At 33.0% G+C, this 19,389-nt stretch overlaps 3 protein-coding genes across 3 annotated transcripts in view; 1 reads left to right on the top strand and 2 right to left on the bottom strand.

The window, feature by feature from the left end:
- Positions 1-846: 846 nt before the first annotated feature.
- On the bottom strand, positions 847-12,381 carry LOC115245377. The gene is made up of 4 exons (XM_029823662.1): positions 12,270-12,381; positions 11,939-12,139; positions 10,970-11,702; positions 847-971 (listed from the first exon to the last, which is right to left on the bottom strand). The coding sequence occupies exons 2-4, from the start codon at positions 12,080-12,082 to the stop codon at positions 847-849; spliced, it is 1,002 nt and encodes a 333-aa protein (XP_029679522.1). The 5' UTR covers positions 12,083-12,139; positions 12,270-12,381.
- Positions 12,382-13,181: 800 nt separating this feature from the next.
- Positions 13,182-16,243, bottom strand: LOC115245363. Its single transcript, XM_029823655.1, has 3 exons — positions 15,570-16,243; positions 13,975-14,665; positions 13,182-13,522 (listed from the first exon to the last, which is right to left on the bottom strand). The coding sequence occupies exons 1-3, from the start codon at positions 15,726-15,728 to the stop codon at positions 13,182-13,184; spliced, it is 1,191 nt and encodes a 396-aa protein (XP_029679515.1). The 5' UTR covers positions 15,729-16,243.
- A 1,536-nt stretch (positions 16,244-17,779) lies between these two features.
- The window catches only part of LOC115245355, a 30,356-nt gene continuing 28,746 nt past the window's right edge, over positions 17,780-19,389 (top strand). The window contains exon 1 of the mRNA XM_029823642.1: positions 17,780-17,936. The gene's annotated coding sequence lies outside the window, so the exon portion shown is untranslated. The remainder of the gene's footprint in view (positions 17,937-19,389) is intronic.

Raw genomic sequence — 19,389 nt, 5'->3', positions numbered from 1 at the left:
GGTAAACCTTGATACCTTAAGGTAACATTTCATGGGCAGTGAAAAGCAGCAGCAGTTTAGTAACTAACTAGCATTGTTTGGTGATTTTACAGAATTGCTGCGCTGCCCATGAAATAGGTTTTCTGCAGTGTTTTAAATCGTTAATCTCAATTTAAATATTAATTGAGATATAACCGAATGAGTAATTATTTTTATAATTATAGTTCCTACAAGCTTATCTCTGGTGATTCCATACTTTAGAATATATGTACATATATAACCAAAACATAGCTTTTACTGCTTTGCTGTTTAAGGCTGCGTTCGGAAACATCACCCGTGTGCACACGAATGTTGTTCTATCTTTGTTATGTACCAAAAGTTAAACAAACATAGAACGACACTCGTGTGCACACGGGTGATGTTTCCGAACGCAGCCCAACAGGATGAACTTCAAACAGCAAAAACTTGCGCCGGAAGTACGTCACCGATTCTAGTTACTTTCTAAACTGCTGCTGCTTTTCACTGCTCATGAAATGTTACCTTTACTGCTTATGTTTTTCTATGTGCCACGGCCCTTCTTCTTCCTTTTCCTCTCTCACTCTCTCTCTCTCTCTCTCCTCTCTTATGGTAACGATCTGCATTATCCACTCCTTCTTCTTCTTTATCGGTCTACTCTCCGTCCGCTCTTTCTCCCAATTTTCTCATCATCACTTCCCACGTGATTTTCATCTTCCTTTTCTTCTTTCACTCTCTCTCTCTCTCTCTTCTTCTGCTTCCTAACCTCTAATTCCTTTTTCCTTTCCTTCCTTCCCTTTTTGTGGCCTTTCCTCGCCTTTTCCTTCCTTTACTCCTCCTTGTTCTTCTTCGTTAGCCCTTCTCACTCATCTTTCCCCGCTCCTTCCTCTCTGCCTTCACTACTTTTCCTTTTCTCTTCTTTACGAGCACACTTTCCTTATTGTACACCTTCTCCCACCGGAAACGGAAGTCCATATCTAATTTGAAATAGTATTTGTCATAAAATTAAATTTGTATTTATAGAAATGTTATACACAAATTCTCTCCATAAAATTAAAACGCGTTTTATTTTTATTAACAGAAATCTGATTTTCAAAATAAGTTCAATAGAAATAAAAAAATAAAAAAATATTTTAATTAAAAAAACTTGGCGCTGCTAACTTTTCAAGTATATATTAAAACCAACAAACAATTAATTTAATTTAGAATTATATTTAATTTAGTTATATCACAATAACTGCAATGTGAATGTATTAAAGAATACACTAATTTTAGCATATTGTTTATTTTAGCAGCGCCAAGCTTTTTTAATTAATTAAAATTTTTTTATATTTTTTTATTTCTATTGAACTTATTTTGAAAATCAGGTTTCTGTTACTAAAAATAAAATGCATTTTAATTTTATGGAGAGAATTTGAACATTTCTATCTATTGAACTTATTTTGAAACTCAGGTTTCTCTTAATAAAAATATAATGCGTTTTAATTTTATGCAGAGAATTTGTGTATAACATTTCTATAAATACAAATTTGATTTTATGACAAATACTATTTCAAATTATAAATTCTCACAAACTGAATTGCTTCTAAGTACTTGGCTAGTTAACTATTAATTTCATATTTAGTTATTTTTTATTTTTTTGGAAAAATTTTTTATATGTTATTTTTTAAATATGTTCTTGGCATATTTTTTTACCTTTGTTTTTTTTAGTTAATACATAATAACAAGACTGACATAGAAAATCATTTCACAAATAGCAGGAACAGCACAATCCATAAAGCGCGAAAGATTATTTAAATTTTTGTTAGATTTTGTACAATCGAAGCATACGCATTATGGAGACTTTCTGTGTCAATTAGTTGATTGAGACTATTCTCTCTCTCTTTTGATGTTTTATATACATACATATAACATTTCAGATATCAATCTTTTTTTAAGGCTAGATTCTTCATCCAAAATCTCAATGTTCTCCCAATCAAACTCGTGATTTGTTAATCTATGGTCCGTATGCTGTGAAGTATTTCTTGTAATGTGATTACAATGTTTATTAATACGTGTTTTTAATAACCTGCTCGTTTGGCCTATATATGACGCGTCACAATCTGCAAGAAATCTTATAGGGGAAAGTAGGGTAAAACCGGGTATCTCCGTTTCTTCGTGATAAATGCTACTATCTTTAGCTAACTCATGTTATTAGTTGTAGATTGATGTCATCATTATTTTGAGATGAACCGTACCCACGTGCACACGATATTTCTTTTTTAAGAGAAGTTTGAAATTTTCGGGCCAAAAAAGATCGATATCGGAACAACAATCGAATCGTTATGAACTTTTTCTACACAGAGCATCTGCTTCGGTAAATGCAGCATTGCATTCTATACATATTAAACAGTATATATCGAATTAATTTTGATCATCACTTTGTACGCCGGAATATGCAGCCGCCGTGTTTGTTATTTTCTTTGTGTTGGGGCAAAACCGGGTACCTACATACCTCATCTAATGAGGAAGAACTGTTATCCTGACTTTGTCTCCCTACAAAAAGCAGTTGGAAACGAAAACTACCACTCAGAAAAAGAAACCACTAAAAAAAAAAGCTTTTGAAGACCCTTAAAGTTAAAAAATTAAATAAGAAAGTCCTGCAGCAATGTAGAACAAGAGGATATTTTTAAGTGATTTTTGTCAATAGAAAACATCTTTGTATTGTATTTTGATTAAAATAAATCTAGATTTCGTAATTGCACGATGCTTTACATATTTTCAAATGGATACCCGGTTTTACCCTATTGGTAGAGCAAAACCGGATATTTTGACTTCTCCAAAAAATCTTGTTATCCTTGGTAACCAAATATTTTTTTTCAGCAACTAGCCTTATTTTCTCATAGTTTAAGGTCCACTAAATCCTACTAACGATCAGCAAAATTTTTTTTCTCTGATTTCTTGTAAGAAATCAAATCCAAAAAAGTATCCGGTTTTACCTTACTTTCCCTATATATGCGCGGAATATTAAATTATATAAGTATTTTAAATCATAAATTAATTATCTATTAAACGATTAATATATCAGGAAGCCCTTTGTTAAGTTACAAAAACTTATCTTTTTTTAAAAAAAGGTAAAAAAGGCCCCAAGCACATGCGCCAGTTGTAAAAAAATGTTATGTTATATCCTAAAAAAATAATGATTTAAAAAAATTGCGCCAACTAAAAATAAAAAATTATACCAGTATTTTAATCGAGAACAGTTATACAAAATAGCTGTTTATGTTCATACAAAAATAATGATATTAAAAAGTTGTGCTAACTCTCTAAACAAAAATTTATGCTATATATGTAAAATTTATTTATTTCTAATATTAAAAGAAAAATTATATCCAATAAATTGCAATATATATATTGTAAAAATCATTGAAAATGTAAACTATCAATATACGCTCCAATAACCACATTTTCAATAATTACATGCATATATCTTGGAAAGTTTAATAAAAAAAAAGATAATACAAAACACAAAAAACAAAATTAAAAATTAATAGAAAAATTAAAACTCAGAAATTAATACAAGAAATTAAAAATTTATACAAAATTTAAAAATTAATACAAAAAAATAAAAAAAATTTAATTAAAGCACAACTTAAAAATTCGCAGTCGAATAAAAGCCGGACGCGGATAGTAGTGCATCAATTTCATAGAAAAATAAGTTTTCTATGAAACTAATTGTGTGCATGGGTCCCGGATATTTCTTGGTTATACCAAATATAATTAAAATCTCAATTCGAGATTTATAATAAACTTCTCTTCACCTCCTCGAGGAGATAAAGGCAAGAAAAATATCAGGGCGAACTCGCTGAATCGGGAATCGAATCCAAATCTTTCGCTTGTCGGGCGACTGCTCTTATCTCTAAGCTCTAAGCTATTCAGACCTCTCATCCACGATACTTCTCATTTGCCTTATATATAAATAACTATTGAAATTAACGCCATCTTTCGGCCTGAAAGGATAAGTTAAGAAATTAATAAGGCTCTCAAATGAAATCACAACTTAAAAATTTGCGGGCAAATAAGAGCCGGACGCGGATGGTAGTACGTCAATTTCATAGAAAAATAAGTTTTCTTTTAATTAAAAGAGCTTGGCTCTGCTAAACTCAACAATATACTAAAATTAATATATTCTTTAATACATTTACATTACGCAGTTATTTTAATATAACTAAATTAAAAATATAATTCTAAATTAAATTTAGATCCAAATTAAGATTATTACTTATTGGTTTAATATATACATTGACAGTTAACAGCACCAAGATCTTTCAAATTAAAATTTTTTTATTTTTTTTGTTTGTATCAGATTTTAATTTTTGTATAATTTTTTAATTTTTTGTATTAACTTCTAAATATTTTAATTTTTCTATTAATTTTTAATTTTATGTTTTTTGTTTTGTATTATCTTTATTTTCTTAAACTTTTCACAGAACATATGCATGTGGTTATCAGATATGTGGTTAGGTTAGGTTGGAATGTATATTGATTGTTGACCTTTTCAATGATTTTTATAGTAAATATATTGTAATTTATTAGATATATTTTTTCTTTTAATATTGAAAATAAATAAATTTTAAAACATAAGAAAAACTGGCTAATTAAGAGCCTGGCACGGTAGGCAATGTGCAAATTTCTTGGATTCCTTTAACGATTTTTATTCGGATGAACGTTTTGGTCCAATATTTCGGACCATCTTCAGCATCTGTGAATCACGAAACGTATACACTGTGGATTGTCAACTATAAATATGAATAACGAAAACAAAATACAAGGAACAAAATTAAAATATGAATTACGTACTAGAAATAAAATTAACCGCGTATGCACATGTCAAGGATACTTAGTAACTCCCCCGACGGACAAGCACATTCAGCATCTTTCCGGTACGCGCCGTAAAGGACACATTTGTATGGTTTTGGATGGTAGGGACCATTGTAATTGTGCACACCTTTAATAGTTAACGTGTTAATTTATGAAACGGAGTTGTTTAAATAAGGCAACTTACTATATCCATCGAACGAGACACCGCGAGTCAACGAAGAGCAAAACATAACTGTCGGTTAATTTAAATGACAGCTACATCGGGTAGTCTGACATTGTTCATATAAATAAACATTCGGAATATTGTAGATGTAGAACATTGTTACATATGGGTAATGCGGTGGAACGCGCGCTCTTATTTTAAACTCTTTAAATTTTTGATAGATTCTCCACCAACGTGAGATATGCTTGTTGTAAGTCTCTATATCACTTTGTAAATTAAGACTGTTAATTTGTCTTCTAATGAATATCATCTCCGACATGAGACGCTTGCCGTATAGATATACGCTGCTCGTCCAATATTTCCACCTTATCCCATGCGAACTCGTGATTAGTAAGCCTGTGGTCCGTGATAATGGAATGTTGTGTCATATTTCTTTGTATGTGGTTGCGATGTTCGGCAATTCCTGTTTTTAGAAATCTGCTAGTTTGATTGACATAGGTATTGCAGTCCTTGCATAATATTTTATATATGACGTTATTGCGCAAAAAATTGGGCAAATTATCCTTTTGTACGCGGATGAACTGTCTTAGTTTATTTAAGCCCGTGTAAGACATTCTAGTATGAAAATCACGAACCACAGGCCCAAACATTTCAGAGATTATTGGGATATACGGAATGTTAAAGTAAGAAGTATGTGTGATGCTTTTATTTTCCATTAAATTCAACATCTGTACAACCGTTTTATTTGCTTGTGTTGTAATTAGTGTTTTTATGCGTTTATGTAAAGTTGAAAATATGAACGCCAGTGAATATCCGTTTGTGAGTATTGACCACGAATTCAAGATTTTTTTAGTGAAAACTTGGACGGAAGAACCGGAAAGCTCTGTCGATGAGGCCGATGACTGTGCCCTTCTTGTGGCAGAAAGGATGTCAAGACTCAAAATGTAAGTATCTACCGGAAAAAGTAGATTTGTAATACCAGTCAAAAGAAATAAAATTATTTTGTATTATCATTGTCATATCTAAAAAATTTAATCGGTTGTCGATTCCCTCCTCCATTGTAAACTGCAACTTCGTGTGAAATGAGTTAAATGTGTGCAGCATGTAAGATCATAGTACCTATATAGTGGTAAAAAAGATCCTATAAAAAATCTAATTAAAAATATTTATGAGTTGCTCGTGAGATGGAAAAACGTGAATACATTACGGACATAACATATAAAAAACTCAATTGCACTGATAGGGTATTACCGAGACCCTATGGTATGCCGAAGATTCATAAGCTGGGCTGTCCTCTACGGGTCATTCTTTCGTCAACAAACATTTCGCTATACGAATTGATTGCTTTCTTACATAATATAATTTATAGCTCCATACCCACAGCTGCCAGTCATATAAACAATAGTTTCCAATTATTTGAAAAATTAACTAACATACACATACAAGAAGAATTCAAATTAATTTCATTAAATGTCGTATCATTGTTTACCAATATTCCGGTAGATCTTGCTATGGACAGTATCAAAAAAAGATGGAGCTTTATTGAGGGAAAGTGTATCATACCTTGTGATGAATTTCTTGCGCAGTCCGGTTTGTTCTTGACTCCATATTTTTCATGTTTAATGACGTATTTTACCGACAAACATTCAGCACATCAATGGGTTTTCCGCTCTCTCCGACATTACACTACAAGATCTGGAAACGAGAGCAATTGAGATTTTACCTATTACTTTTCCGTTTTACTACAGATATGTTGACGATATCGTGTTAGCGATTCCTTCAGGTTTAACGTAGTGCTGCACACATTTAACTCATTTCACATGAGGTTGCAGTTTACAATGGAAGAGAGAATCGACAACCGATTGAATTTTTTAGATGTGATCATGATAATACAAAATAATTTTACCTCTTTTGACTGGTATCACAAATCTACTTTTTCCGGTAGATACTTACACTTTGAGTCTCGACACCCTCTCTGCCACAAGAAGGGCACGGTCACCGTGCCACAAAAAAAATCCTTAAATTCGTGGTCAATACATTACTCACAAACGGATATCTACTGGTGTTCATATTTTCAACTTTATATGAACGCATGAAAACACTAATTACAACACAAGCAAATAAAACGATTATTATACAGACGTCAAATTCCATGGAGAATAAAAGCATCGCACATACTTCTTACTTTAACATTCCGTATATCCCAACAATCTCTGAAATGTTTGGGCCTGGGCTAAATATAGCAAATAGGGGACCCAGCCCCAATGACCTTGACCTTGACATATGTTATCAAGGACATAATTCTGAGTAACTTTTTCTTCTAATTTAATCGTCGCTCGTTGCTTATTAAAAAGTTATTAACAAAACAAGTTTGAAATATACCAAAGTACATGCACGGACAGGAAGCACGCGCGCGCGCGCGCACACACACACACACACGGGGAGGGTGCAAGGGGGGCCTTCGCCCCCCCCCCCCCCCCCCCCCCGCCGGTAGGCAGGGTGGACCTCGCTTTACAACTTACAAAGTACATGCTACATCGTAAAATCCGTTAATCCTTATCCGTCGGGGAGTTACTAAATGTCTTTGACATGTGCATACATAGTTGATTTTATTTCTAGTACGTAACTCATACTTTAATTTTGTTCTTTGTATTTTGTCTTCATTATTCATATTTAGTTGACAATCCACAATGTTTTGTAATTCACAAATGCTGAAGATAGTCTTTTTCTGTTGTTATATTTATTACTAGAGCCTTTTATTATAAATAAGTTTTATATATATAGTTTTATGTATATAGCATACATTTTTATTTAGAGATAGCGCAACTTTTTAGTGTCATTATTTTTGTAAGAAATTAAAACAGCTATTTTGTACAACTGTTTTCGGTTAAAATACTCGTATAATTTTTTTATTTTTGATCACAAGTTTAAATTTTTGTTGGCTAATAAGAGTCAGACGCGGATGGTAATGCGTCAGTTTCATAAAAAATAATTTTTCTATGAATTGATTATTGTGCACGCAAGGCACGAAATTTTTTGATTCTATACCAGATACAACTAAATCTCAATTCGAGATTTTTATAATAAACTCCTCTTTACTCCCGTAAAAAGACAAAGGCGAGTAAAATATCAAGGCAAAGTCACTGAATCGAGACTCGAACCCAAGTCTTTTTCGCTTACCGGGTGACTGCTCTTACCACTGCCAATAAGCTGTTCCCTAGATGAGCTAGACCCTACACCCACGATACTTGTCATTCGCTTATAAATATCCATTATTTTGACGCCATGTTTTTAAAATCCATGTTCAAAATCTATTGATAAATAATTCTTGCTGTTTATCTATTTCATCATTAAATATATAAATGAAGCAGAAAATATGAGTTGTATAATTCTATTTTTAATAATAAAGATAATAAAAACAAATTATTAGCGATTTATCTAAATATTTTTTTGCGGTTCACGAATGCAGAATATAAAATATTGTGTACGAAATTATTGATACATTACGAGATATCCTTTTCTATGAAACTGATCAAAATACAATTATTAAATAATTAATATAATAAATAAAATGGTAAAATTGCATAAAAGATAACACACCTCCGATTTAATCGCTACTTAAAGTTTTTTCTGAGTAATTCCTTACAAGAAATAAGTGGGGGACGGCATTGGTTTAGGAGATATAACAAATTAAAGTTTCACAGTTTTAATGCTTTTTCTCAGGTATTATAAAGTAATATTAGGAAAAGTAAAGTTTATGTACGTTGTATTTATTATAGAGAGCAGATGAAAAAGTGTTTGTTTACATTTACGGGATAAGTACACAGTCATGGATATTTTGGCAATAATTTGTTTCACTTATTTCTCGCAGTTTGTTAACAGCTTTCAACATGCGACTACATGAATTTCTGAGTCAGGTCTTCAAAAATATTATTTATTAAATGCATTGGCGGGAAAGGGGTGGAGCCCCTCCCCCTGCACCCCCACCCCGAAAAAAATTTTTTTTTCTCAACCGAACTTTACTTTTAAAACTGAAAATAGGTTTGAGTTAGGTTATATCTTCCGGAAGTGGAGACCCGCCATAGGGGAGACGGAACCCACTGTGTCCACACATATACTTTACAATGCGAAGTAGGGTCTACTCTACAATTGTTGCGTGGATTAGAAAGTTTATGCGTGGATCAGTGGGTTCCGCCCCCACTCCCCCGTAGGGGGTGCTCCATTTCCGGAAGATATAACCTAACCCAAACCTATTTCTGCTTTAAAACTAAAATTTGCTATTAACTTATTCCTATTTTCAACAAGACTTAGAAATTCATATAGTCGTATGTTGAAAGCTTTTAACGAACTGCGAGAAATAGATGAAACATATTATTGACAAAGTATCCATGAGTGTCCTATCCCGTAAATGTAAACAAACACTTTTTCCACGTCTGCTCTACACAAATACAACGTAGACAAACTTCATTTTTCCTTATTTTATAATAGAAAAAGCATTAAAACTATGAAACTTTAATTTGTTATATCTCCTAAATTAATATCATCTCCCACAAATTTCTTGCGGGGGATTACTCAGAAGAACCTCCCCTACAACATATTTAAATAGCAATAAAATCGGTGCTACCTTTTATGCAGTTTTACATTTCAATAAAATTTATGATAATATAATTTATGACAAATACAATTATTAAATGATTAATCATTTACAAAAATGCATTTTTAATGAAGAATTTTTTTAAGAACTTTATTTTATAATATCCAATATATATTATTTATTAGCAATCTTTTGTGTGTAAAAATATTATTCTCTTTCTTGCACTATTCCGCGATACTCTTATAATCGTTAATAATTTCTTATCTCTCACTTTATCACTTCTCTTCCTTGTTGCACTATTCCGCGATATTCTTAATGCGCGTGAATTTAGCTACGCGTGACTGGCCGCAATTTCAGTGGTGGGGATATAGTCGCTTATTAAGGAAGCATTTAGTTTCTACATAGCTACTACTCGTCGCTATGATAAACGTCCTCAGATAAACGTAACCTGAAAACCCCGAGAGAGCTGTTTCAAAAACATGGTGTGGTTATTGTGTTATAGATAATATGAGAAATGTTTAAGATAATATGAGAAATTATTGTTGGAAAATGACGAAGTGGTACGCAGTACCGAATTGCAAAACCGGCAAAAAATGGAGACAGAGAATTATCCCCTCGGCTCCGACGTCCCTCGCCACTGTGGTCAACCCTACAATGACTCTAGCGGCCACCAGAAAACTAAAAACCACTTTTCTAAGCGACCTTTCCCCACTACTGGAATTTTCAGACCTGTATGTAAGACCGTAAGCGCAAGACGCTACTGTGTTAACCTTTTTTATTTGTCAAATCTCAGAGCGCCGCTAGTGTAATCTTCTGTCGAGCGCGTCAACCGTACAAGACTAATACATTTTCATATTGCATGTGTGTGTACATACATGTATATGCGCAATACCACTATATTTTTTTACATGTGTTGTGTACGTGTATAGTACGTGTAGGGCGACGGTGACGTTCCTCAAATAAAAGTTTCCACATTTTGACTTTGTGTCGTAATATCTCTGTTTTTCAGAATATATAGAGCAAAAATAAAGACGCTTTCCTTATATGTATAATTTAAACACAAGCTATCGATTAAGCCTATCAAGAATTCGATCGGTTTAGCCGTTATTCAGAACTGATAATCTAAGATACTCTCAATTCGCGTGCGATTCGCGTATGAATATCCGGGGTGCCTCGCTGTTGCTGCGCGTGACTTGACGCGAGACATTACCGTGTTTTCTGATATTAGGATTTCTCGGATATATTTCATTAAATTGAAAATATTTTTGTCATTGAATACGAATTGTACATTTATTATGTAAAAATCACTGTAAATTTTGTACATGCAAAAATTAGTATAATAATTTACAAAAAGATGCGTAAGAAAAAAAGATAAATACCTTCCACGCAAAGCAGCAGTACACTCATCAATGTCTGTGCGAATATGGCCATGTTGAAAGCGTATTCAAGACTGTCAGCCAGTCTTATCAGATGGCAATGCCTGCCAATCAACATCCGCATTTTCCTCTTGCAGATTCGCTGCTCCACTTCAATGTCGGCGAAATCCATCTGGAGTACTTCGAACTGTCCGCATAGGTGCATAGTGAGACCGAAGAAGAAACCATCGTTCCCGCAGTGCGAAGTGGCATTGACAAAAATCTGCGCCACTTGTAGCAGCAGGACGCAGCTGTGGGCGATCCCGGATAACGATCCAAACACGCAGTAAGTCGCCAGAAAATATGTTGGCAACACGGTGGCATTATTGTTTGCCTCAGACGCATTCAGCCAGGGTATCAAGTTGTCGAACTGCACGGCCATAAAGAGAAACGACACACCCGACGCGTAACCCAGGTACAATATTGTCAGAGACACGATCCTGCCGACGTTGGTGTACCTCGTCATGATCTCCCTGCGTCGTGCGTCCCATGGTATCGACCAGTCGTCAATAAGGGAGGTTACCAAGATGTAAGTGTGTTTCCAAGTCAACCGGACGACAAGTAGCTTGGAGAGGCTGACGACAGACGAGAGATCCATTAAAAAGGCTTCCATCATGTCTTCGGTACCGAGGCACTGCCGATAGGCTTCCAGGGACAGACTGCCGATAGTACTGATCTAATCGCCGGGGGTGATCGTGTTAATTCTCGCGCGACTTTTTATTTTTAATCTCCAATTTTTTAATCTCAAAAGTTTTAAACATCTAAATATTTTTATTCAAAAAAAGAAAAGAAATGAGAAACGAAAACATGAAAGAGAATAATACCAAGACATATTTTTTATTATATACATCTTCAACTTCACTTGATAATATTTCGTGTTGATGATATAAATAATTAGTTTTCGACACTTACCTGAATCAAAATAGCTAAGAAGCATCGTGCAATAGATTTGTGCTCTTCCGCATTTAAGGGCCAAACTCCAATTATGCCAAGAACTTTTTCGTAAACATTTATAGCGTGATGGGTTTCGTTGTTCCAGTCTTTTACTTTTTTCATTGTTAAATATTATTGATATTTCTCTATACTTTTTCTAAGAATTATAATTTAAAAGATCTAAATAAAAGACAAAAATTATTGAAAATGTAACGCAATGCAAATGCAAAGAAAAAATTTTATCATTACATAAACACATCATCAATAATGCAGGTATCTCGAGTATTTTAATAACAAAAAATTTAAATACATTTTATTGGATATCGATCTTTAATTAAGAATCCAAGTTGAATTAAATTATCAATACCAGTTTTGATAAAGTTTATCCGATTTCTTCTCACTGTGCGAAACTTGATCGAACTGGAGACTTACTAAGGCAAGAGCACCTCGCTACCCGTCGAGGCCGGGGCGTCCTTCTTTGATCTTTTATTCACGCGAGGAGTAGTCACGCGGAAATAGAATTGACGCAACAAAATCACATGTTTCTGTGATTGATGACTGTCTTACAAAGAGTTTTGTACTTTTACCGAGTACAGACTCTGCCTAGAATGTATGTGCAAATATGTATCCGCGGTATGCAATGCACGCGTCTCTTTTATTTAGAGCAGGAATATTGAAAGATGTGCGAAAATTAATAATGCATTGCAGTTCCTACGTCGCGGTTGTAGCCGAAATCAAAGCACTATATTGTTATACGTTTCGATCTCGCTTACTATGAAACGTCAGTCTATCGTTTTATGCTGTTGTCATGAGTTTAAGTAGAAAAGAGTAAATGATATAAAATATTCTGTATTGTTAAAAGAAAAAATCGATTTTTTTTGTTAAATTAATATAATTAAAAATAATCAGATAATACTTGTGTATTATGCGCATACTTCAAATACCAAGCGGGTACTTGGATACTCGGATATTTCATTATCCGATTCAAATTAGTCCTGTAATATATGAATATTTAATATTGATATGTAAATAATATAACATATGAATATTTCTGAAATTGTAAAATAATATAATATCATATGTATAATAATAATTTATATGCAAAAAATGAATATTTTTAAAATTAAAATATAATTGATATAATTTATTCAAAATTATCTTTTAAACTACTTTACAAAGTAAATAATCGATGACACAAATTCTTCATAAGAATATAAATAACTTATTCATTTAACATGACACGCAGGACTGAGAGATATGACGCTGTGGATTTCAAAATATCTTTGAACGTAATCATGTTCATGGGCAAAAACTTTCCGGCCGTCAATTGATGTGGAATACTGGCTCGCATTAGAATAATCTGAAAATCTCTGGCTACATTGGCTGGCAGCTCGTACCAATCGCAGTCATAAGTGGCGTATGACAGCGCGATGCTTCTCATCTCCAAGCAGTCACCGGCGAATGTGTAAAATGACAATTGGATCATCATGAGAAGTAAAACGCTAGCGCTATGTATAATCATGGCTAGATTGCCGAGACGTAATGACGCGATTAACATGAAGCCTGGAAGATATTATCGCAATGTTTATATCCTCAAAATTTGCCAAAGTTTGCGAGATTCTATATTTTATTGCAAACGTTGTATAAAAAAAATTTCTAGATAAAATTACAGTCATATGCAGTAACTTAATGCCATCTATGAAAATCGGGCACGAACTTATGCAATCATCCAATATTTACAAATTAAAAAGAGACATAAAATGTTTTTATATATAAGCTATTTTTCTTATAAACTCGTAACAATCGTTTTATGATTCCTCTCTTCAATACAATAATTAATTTTTTAAAGTTAAATGAAAATTAAATTTAAAACTAATTCAAAATTAAAATTAGTTCCTGCAAAAAAAAATATTTAATAAAAAAAAAATAATTTTATACGATGAAAAAAGTCCAGTTTTTGAAATAATCTTTAATTTTAACAATCCAATTTACGTATATGTTTAAAAGTGCATTACCATCTATACACATGAGAGTGGTAGTAACGAACAGATACATCAAAATATTTGCATTGAACGATTCCTCCATACAGTTGGCCAAACGGATAAGCTGGCAGTGCCTCTGGACCGCTTCGGCTATCGCGCGATACGCCTTGTTGATCCGGAATTCGGACAGCTTGACGCTCAAAACGTCAAACTGAGCGCACAGATGCATGGCTAATCCGAAGAAGAAACTGGTGGTACCGAAGGTCGATATACCGGTGATTAACATTTGCATCGCCTGGACGATCATGAACGCCTGACGCGACGACTCGCTTCGAAACACGCACGATTCGTGAATCCGGTCCTCGTGGCTCGTGTTTGCATTATCGATCTCGTTATTATGCTTTCTCCCAGTGATCGCCGATATCGCCATAGAAGCGTAAACACCGACTATGATGCCCACCAGAATGAAGGTGAGTATCGTCACACGCGTCGACATCGTCGCGTACTTCTTCATGATCGAGCGTACTCTTTTATCCTTCTGCGTCACCCAATCATCCGTCATGGAAGTGATTATCTCGAGTAATTCCTCTCGATGGATACGAGGCGTGATCAGTCTTGTGAGGGCTAACGCGGCGGCGGCGCCGGGTGTTACTGAGTCAAAGGACTTTTTTGCGCCGTTACAATGAAGGTAAATTTCGGTAAAATAAACGCACATTGGCACCGCCTGGAGAATTACAAAAAGAAATGTTACATGTATTGCGACGATAGATTATAATATTCAAATGTTAATTTTTTTTTGCCTTTTTATTAAAAATGTATTTATACGCGCAAACATTATCAGTGCGATTATTAAAAGATACCATTTTTAGACAATACTACATAAAAAAACAATAATTAATGAATATACATATATATTGTTTTCATAATTATCATCTGCCAGCAAAGTCGTGAATGATACGTCTACGAAGAGAATAAATTTAAAACTGTATTAATGCTTTTAGAATTTTATATATTTCAATGCGGAAATGATTAAGCTTGTAAATTTATAATTCTGAAACACTCTAAACTAATTAATGCAGACCTAAAGTCAAATAATTTTTATTATACATTAGTCAAATAATTTTTATTATACATTATATAAATAATAATTATTATTATAATTAAATTATTTATATAATAGATAATAAAAATTATATGACTTTCTATGTTAATTAGTCTAGAGTGTTTCAGAATTATAAATTTACAATGGTAATCATTCCCGCACTGAAGTATATAAAATTCTAAAAATATAAATACAGTTTTAAATTTATTCTCTTCATGGACGTACCATTCACGACTCCATTGGCAGATGATAATTGCGAAAACAATTTATTATCTTATATAACTGTATTTGGCAAAAAAAGAAGACAATTACGTAGGTCTTTTTCGACACACTTGTTATATCTCGTAAGAAAAAAATCACACACACACTCACTGAAAATCTTCAGCGTAAGTGAAAAAAATGCATAACTATATTTAATGATATGATGTTATGTTAATATCCGTATTAATCAATGTAATTGCATTTGATTAAACTTTATACAGATGGAGTGCGATTAATAATAAATGACTCATTTAACAGTACTTGCTTCCAAAAATACGGCAATGATCCATCTGAGATCCATAAAGAGATTCTTCTTCTTCACAGGCCAAATGCCAACGCAGCTTAGGGCCAATTTATGCACCAACAGTGTCATGGTGGTGGTGCCTCCGTGTATGATCATTCCAAATCCGAGGACTTCCGTCATAGATATGTATAAGCACAAAAGTCCGCTCTTTTTTCGAAGATGCCACTATACATTGTGCATCTTTTATTCGCGTGCGACCACCTCCAGCTGCGCTGACTTTTCGCGAAGGAATACGTAGTCCTTCGCAATCTTTTCTTGAAGAAAAAAAATTAGCTATATACGAATGTTGCAATCTATACAAAACCGCTACCTTAAGACATACGGATATTATATTGATTGTAGTCTTTTTCTCTATCTATTGTCTCTTGTAAAAATATTTAAATCTTAAAATATTGCGTGCCTCTTTCATAAGAGATGTATCATTCATACATATCACTCATCAAGTATCACTCATACATATTTATATGTCAACATCGCAAAGAAGTTAGACTTTCTTTTCTAATTTCTTATTTATGGACAATGAATTTAAACTGCTATTTTTTTCCGGTAAAAGAGAGATATTGAAAAATTCCGATATATTTACTCTGATTATACATCTATAAAATTTATTTGATTCTTTATAAATCGAGAGTATATTATACAATTTTCCTCTTGCGATTTCAAATATTAAATTCTAACTATATGTATATTATGTAAAATTGCGTTGCATATCAATTTCTAAAGCACATATATTTCTATTTCATAAAAGGGACCATTATTCGCAATATACCTTTTGTATTACTCCAGGAAGAACGATTCTTCATTAAAAAATTCTCATGTCGTACTCGCGAAACCTCGCAACAGTTATTTCAATACATTTGAAAATTAACAACTTTTTATGAAAAACAAATAAGAAATATCAACGAGTCAATTACTCAAGAGTTGACATTGTGTCATTGTGATTTGTAATCGGTTAAGTGTTCAATAAAATAATAAAAAAATTTTGTGTAATTAAACAATTAAACAGAAAAATATAAATTTAAAAAATAAATAATAATAAACAATAATAAAGAATATAAAAAAAATAAATAAAAAGTTATGTAATTATAAAGTTATCGGTCAATCAAAATCGCATTAGATCAGGCACAGGTCAAGCATCGCTTCGATATTTGAAATTACAGAGACCGGTTGCACGGAATGTGTTCCCTAATTCTTTGCAGGGTCAACGACTGTCTGTCGAAAGCGGCTTTTGTGTGTATCTGTATCGGAGCCGGTTTTACCACGAAACACAGCTATTCGAGTGTGTTACAGCGACCTTGTGGAAAGGCCCACGAGATATTTTATCCGGTGAAACTTCTTACTCATTCGATATCTGGAATTCTTTCCAAATAGATTAGATAGAAACACGTCAAGCAATTTGCATATTATCATGAAATCTCGAAAAAAATTGATGAAGCTATTTGATAACGGTAATTTTCATTTGCGATTGCAAATGTTTATATTATTGACAAATGTCGTTGACTAGATTGTATTGCAAAGTACTAGTATGTAATGTTTATCCAAAGTCTCATTTAATACAAATTGTATCATTTTTCTTAATTATTATTTTATAAACACTTAATTATTCGGGATTGCTAAGATAATTGGTACAATGTATTTTTTTTATTGTTTATATTTTTTCAACTAATTACAAAAATAGTCAACTTAATAAATGCAATTAAAAGATAATAAGCATCTTATTAAGAGTACGAATTTATCAATTCTGATAAAATTAACGCTAAAATAAAATGTTTGTGAAGCAAATTTATTTATTTCAATATAATTGTTATACAGATTCCTGAAATTTATTTGTTTGAGCTTATCAATTTTTGGTATTAATTCACAATTAGATTTCCCATAACATTTTTGTCAAAAAAAAATGTACATATAATGATATAAATTAATAATATTGATAAAAAATCATAAGCCTCTCGCAATGCCATTCAAAAATTAAGCACTCTAAACGTAACAGGTCTCTAAATAAAAAATCAAACGCGAGCGCGTTCGAATGTCTCGAAAGTCTCAAAGCAAGAGTACGAGAATTCCACAGTCAAGTACGAATAATATCCGGGCTATGATGCAGGAATCTGCATCAGGAGACGTACAGGAGGTGCATTGTATCGTCGGCTTCTACGCTCCAGAGCCAGGGGGACTTGCTCAGGTAGGTAAGTACCGTTCGACGAGCTACGTCTGACGCCAGTCAGGCTGGAACCTTCATCGTGTCAAGTGCCACGGGCTCCTGAGGAACCGTACACGTGTATAGTTCTTTCATAATCGAATACACAGACAGAGCTCGTTTGATTTTAAAAGGTATGTGGACAAGAAAACAAATTATATATGATTATTAATCCTTATAATATTTTGTCATTAAAACATTCATATGTTTATTGGATTAACGGTAAGAAGCTCGTTCGATAGAGTTTCAGTGACATATAAATGTAGCAGTGAATCAAGCGAAATATGACAATATTGCATTCGTTTTAACGTTTCTTATATTATCCTCTTATTTTCTATGAACATATTTTAGCCAAGTGGTTTGCGCATTGCATTCAACATATATCAATGTATTATTGAAAATATCTCAATTGATCGAATTGACAGATAGATTATAATATCTTTTCATGTTTGTGCAATATTATATCTTTATAATAACTAAGACATTAAGCGCTCTTCTGATGCTGTAACTGTAAGTAGCGTGTCGATCGAAATTAATTTCGCGCATTCCGCAGAAATTAATCTCCTACAAAACTTCCGCGCGCAAAATTTTCCCGTCGTAAATAGCGTAACGGCAATTCGAGCTCCAATGATCGCCTTTCCACATTCAGAAACACCATCGAACACGCTCTACTTGACTGCGACTACCGTTGCTGCTGGCGCGGCCACGCGAATTTTTCAACCGTCAATTCTCTCCGCCGCCACCACGCGTGTAATCGTAACTTACAGCGAATTCTTGTGTTTGTCTTGTTGATCACATTGGTGAGGTACGAAGCTGGCTGACTGTATCCGAGATATTAAGTAACTGTTCCGCTGCCTCATAACCATAACATTACAGTTTGTAAGAGTAAGAACGTCTTACGTGCTTGAACTTGAAACTGCATAATAGTACAAAGTAAACTGAAATTGGAATGAGTACATAGATTTATAGACTCGTTACATGGATTCTTTTATTTATATATTCATATATTTAATTTTATATACATACAAGGTGTCGAAAATAGTAATACAAGCGAAACAGGGGTGATTTCTCATGTAAATGCAAGTTGAAAATGTAGAATAAAGTTTTTTCACATATAAAGATTAGTTTTCGAGAAAATCCACTTTTTGAAGATCCGTTCAGTACATGTGTACTTGATTAATGAGAGTCGTATTTTACTACACATAACTGTTTCTATTTGTTATGAACATATTATGACTTATCAAAGAAATACAACAAATTTCAATAATGCATTTATTTTATTAAATTGCAAATTTCTAAAAATGTCACTTTTTTATCGCGCACAAAGTTTTGCTCGGCAAATTAAAGAAGTATAAGCAAATAAATTGTTCATAAATACAAACAGAGATAATTATGTAGAACAAGATTTGTGCGAGCTGATTCTTGTTATTAATCAAATGTATATATATTTAACGGATTTGCCAAATTTATTTTCTCGTAAAAACAAAACTTTGTATGAAGAAAATTTTATTCTACATTTTCGACTTGCATTTACATGAAAAATCACTTCCATTTGTATCATGACTTTCGATACATCCTATATATATC

Source organism: Formica exsecta, unplaced genomic scaffold (assembly GCF_003651465.1).
Source record: "Formica exsecta isolate Colony F162 unplaced genomic scaffold, ASM365146v1 scaffold96, whole genome shotgun sequence".
Lineage (NCBI taxonomy): Eukaryota > Metazoa > Arthropoda > Insecta > Hymenoptera > Formicidae > Formica > Formica exsecta.
The sequence above is the reverse complement of the archived record's forward strand: the minus strand, read 5'-3'. Positions and strand labels throughout refer to the sequence as shown.

Coding starts and splice junctions, on each gene's coding strand:
- LOC115245377 (XM_029823662.1), bottom strand. CDS start 12,082: ATGAAAAAAGTAAAAGACTGGAACAACGAAACCCATCACGCTATAAAT. Junction 11,703..11,938: donor TCTTAGCTATTTTGATTCAG/GTAAGTGTCGAA, acceptor CCCGGCGATTAG/ATCAGTACTATCGGCAGTCT. Junction 972..10,969: donor TATTTATCTTTTTTTCTTAC/GCATCTTTTTGT, acceptor ATTTCAAATTAG/ATATGGACTTCCGTTTCCGG.
- LOC115245363 (XM_029823655.1), bottom strand. CDS start 15,728: ATGACGGAAGTCCTCGGATTTGGAATGATCATACACGGAGGCACCACC. Junction 14,666..15,569: donor TCATTGCCGTATTTTTGGAA/GCAAGTACTGTT, acceptor GTAATTCTCCAG/GCGGTGCCAATGTGCGTTTA. Junction 13,523..13,974: donor CACTCTCATGTGTATAGATG/GTAATGCACTTT, acceptor AATATCTTCCAG/GCTTCATGTTAATCGCGTCA.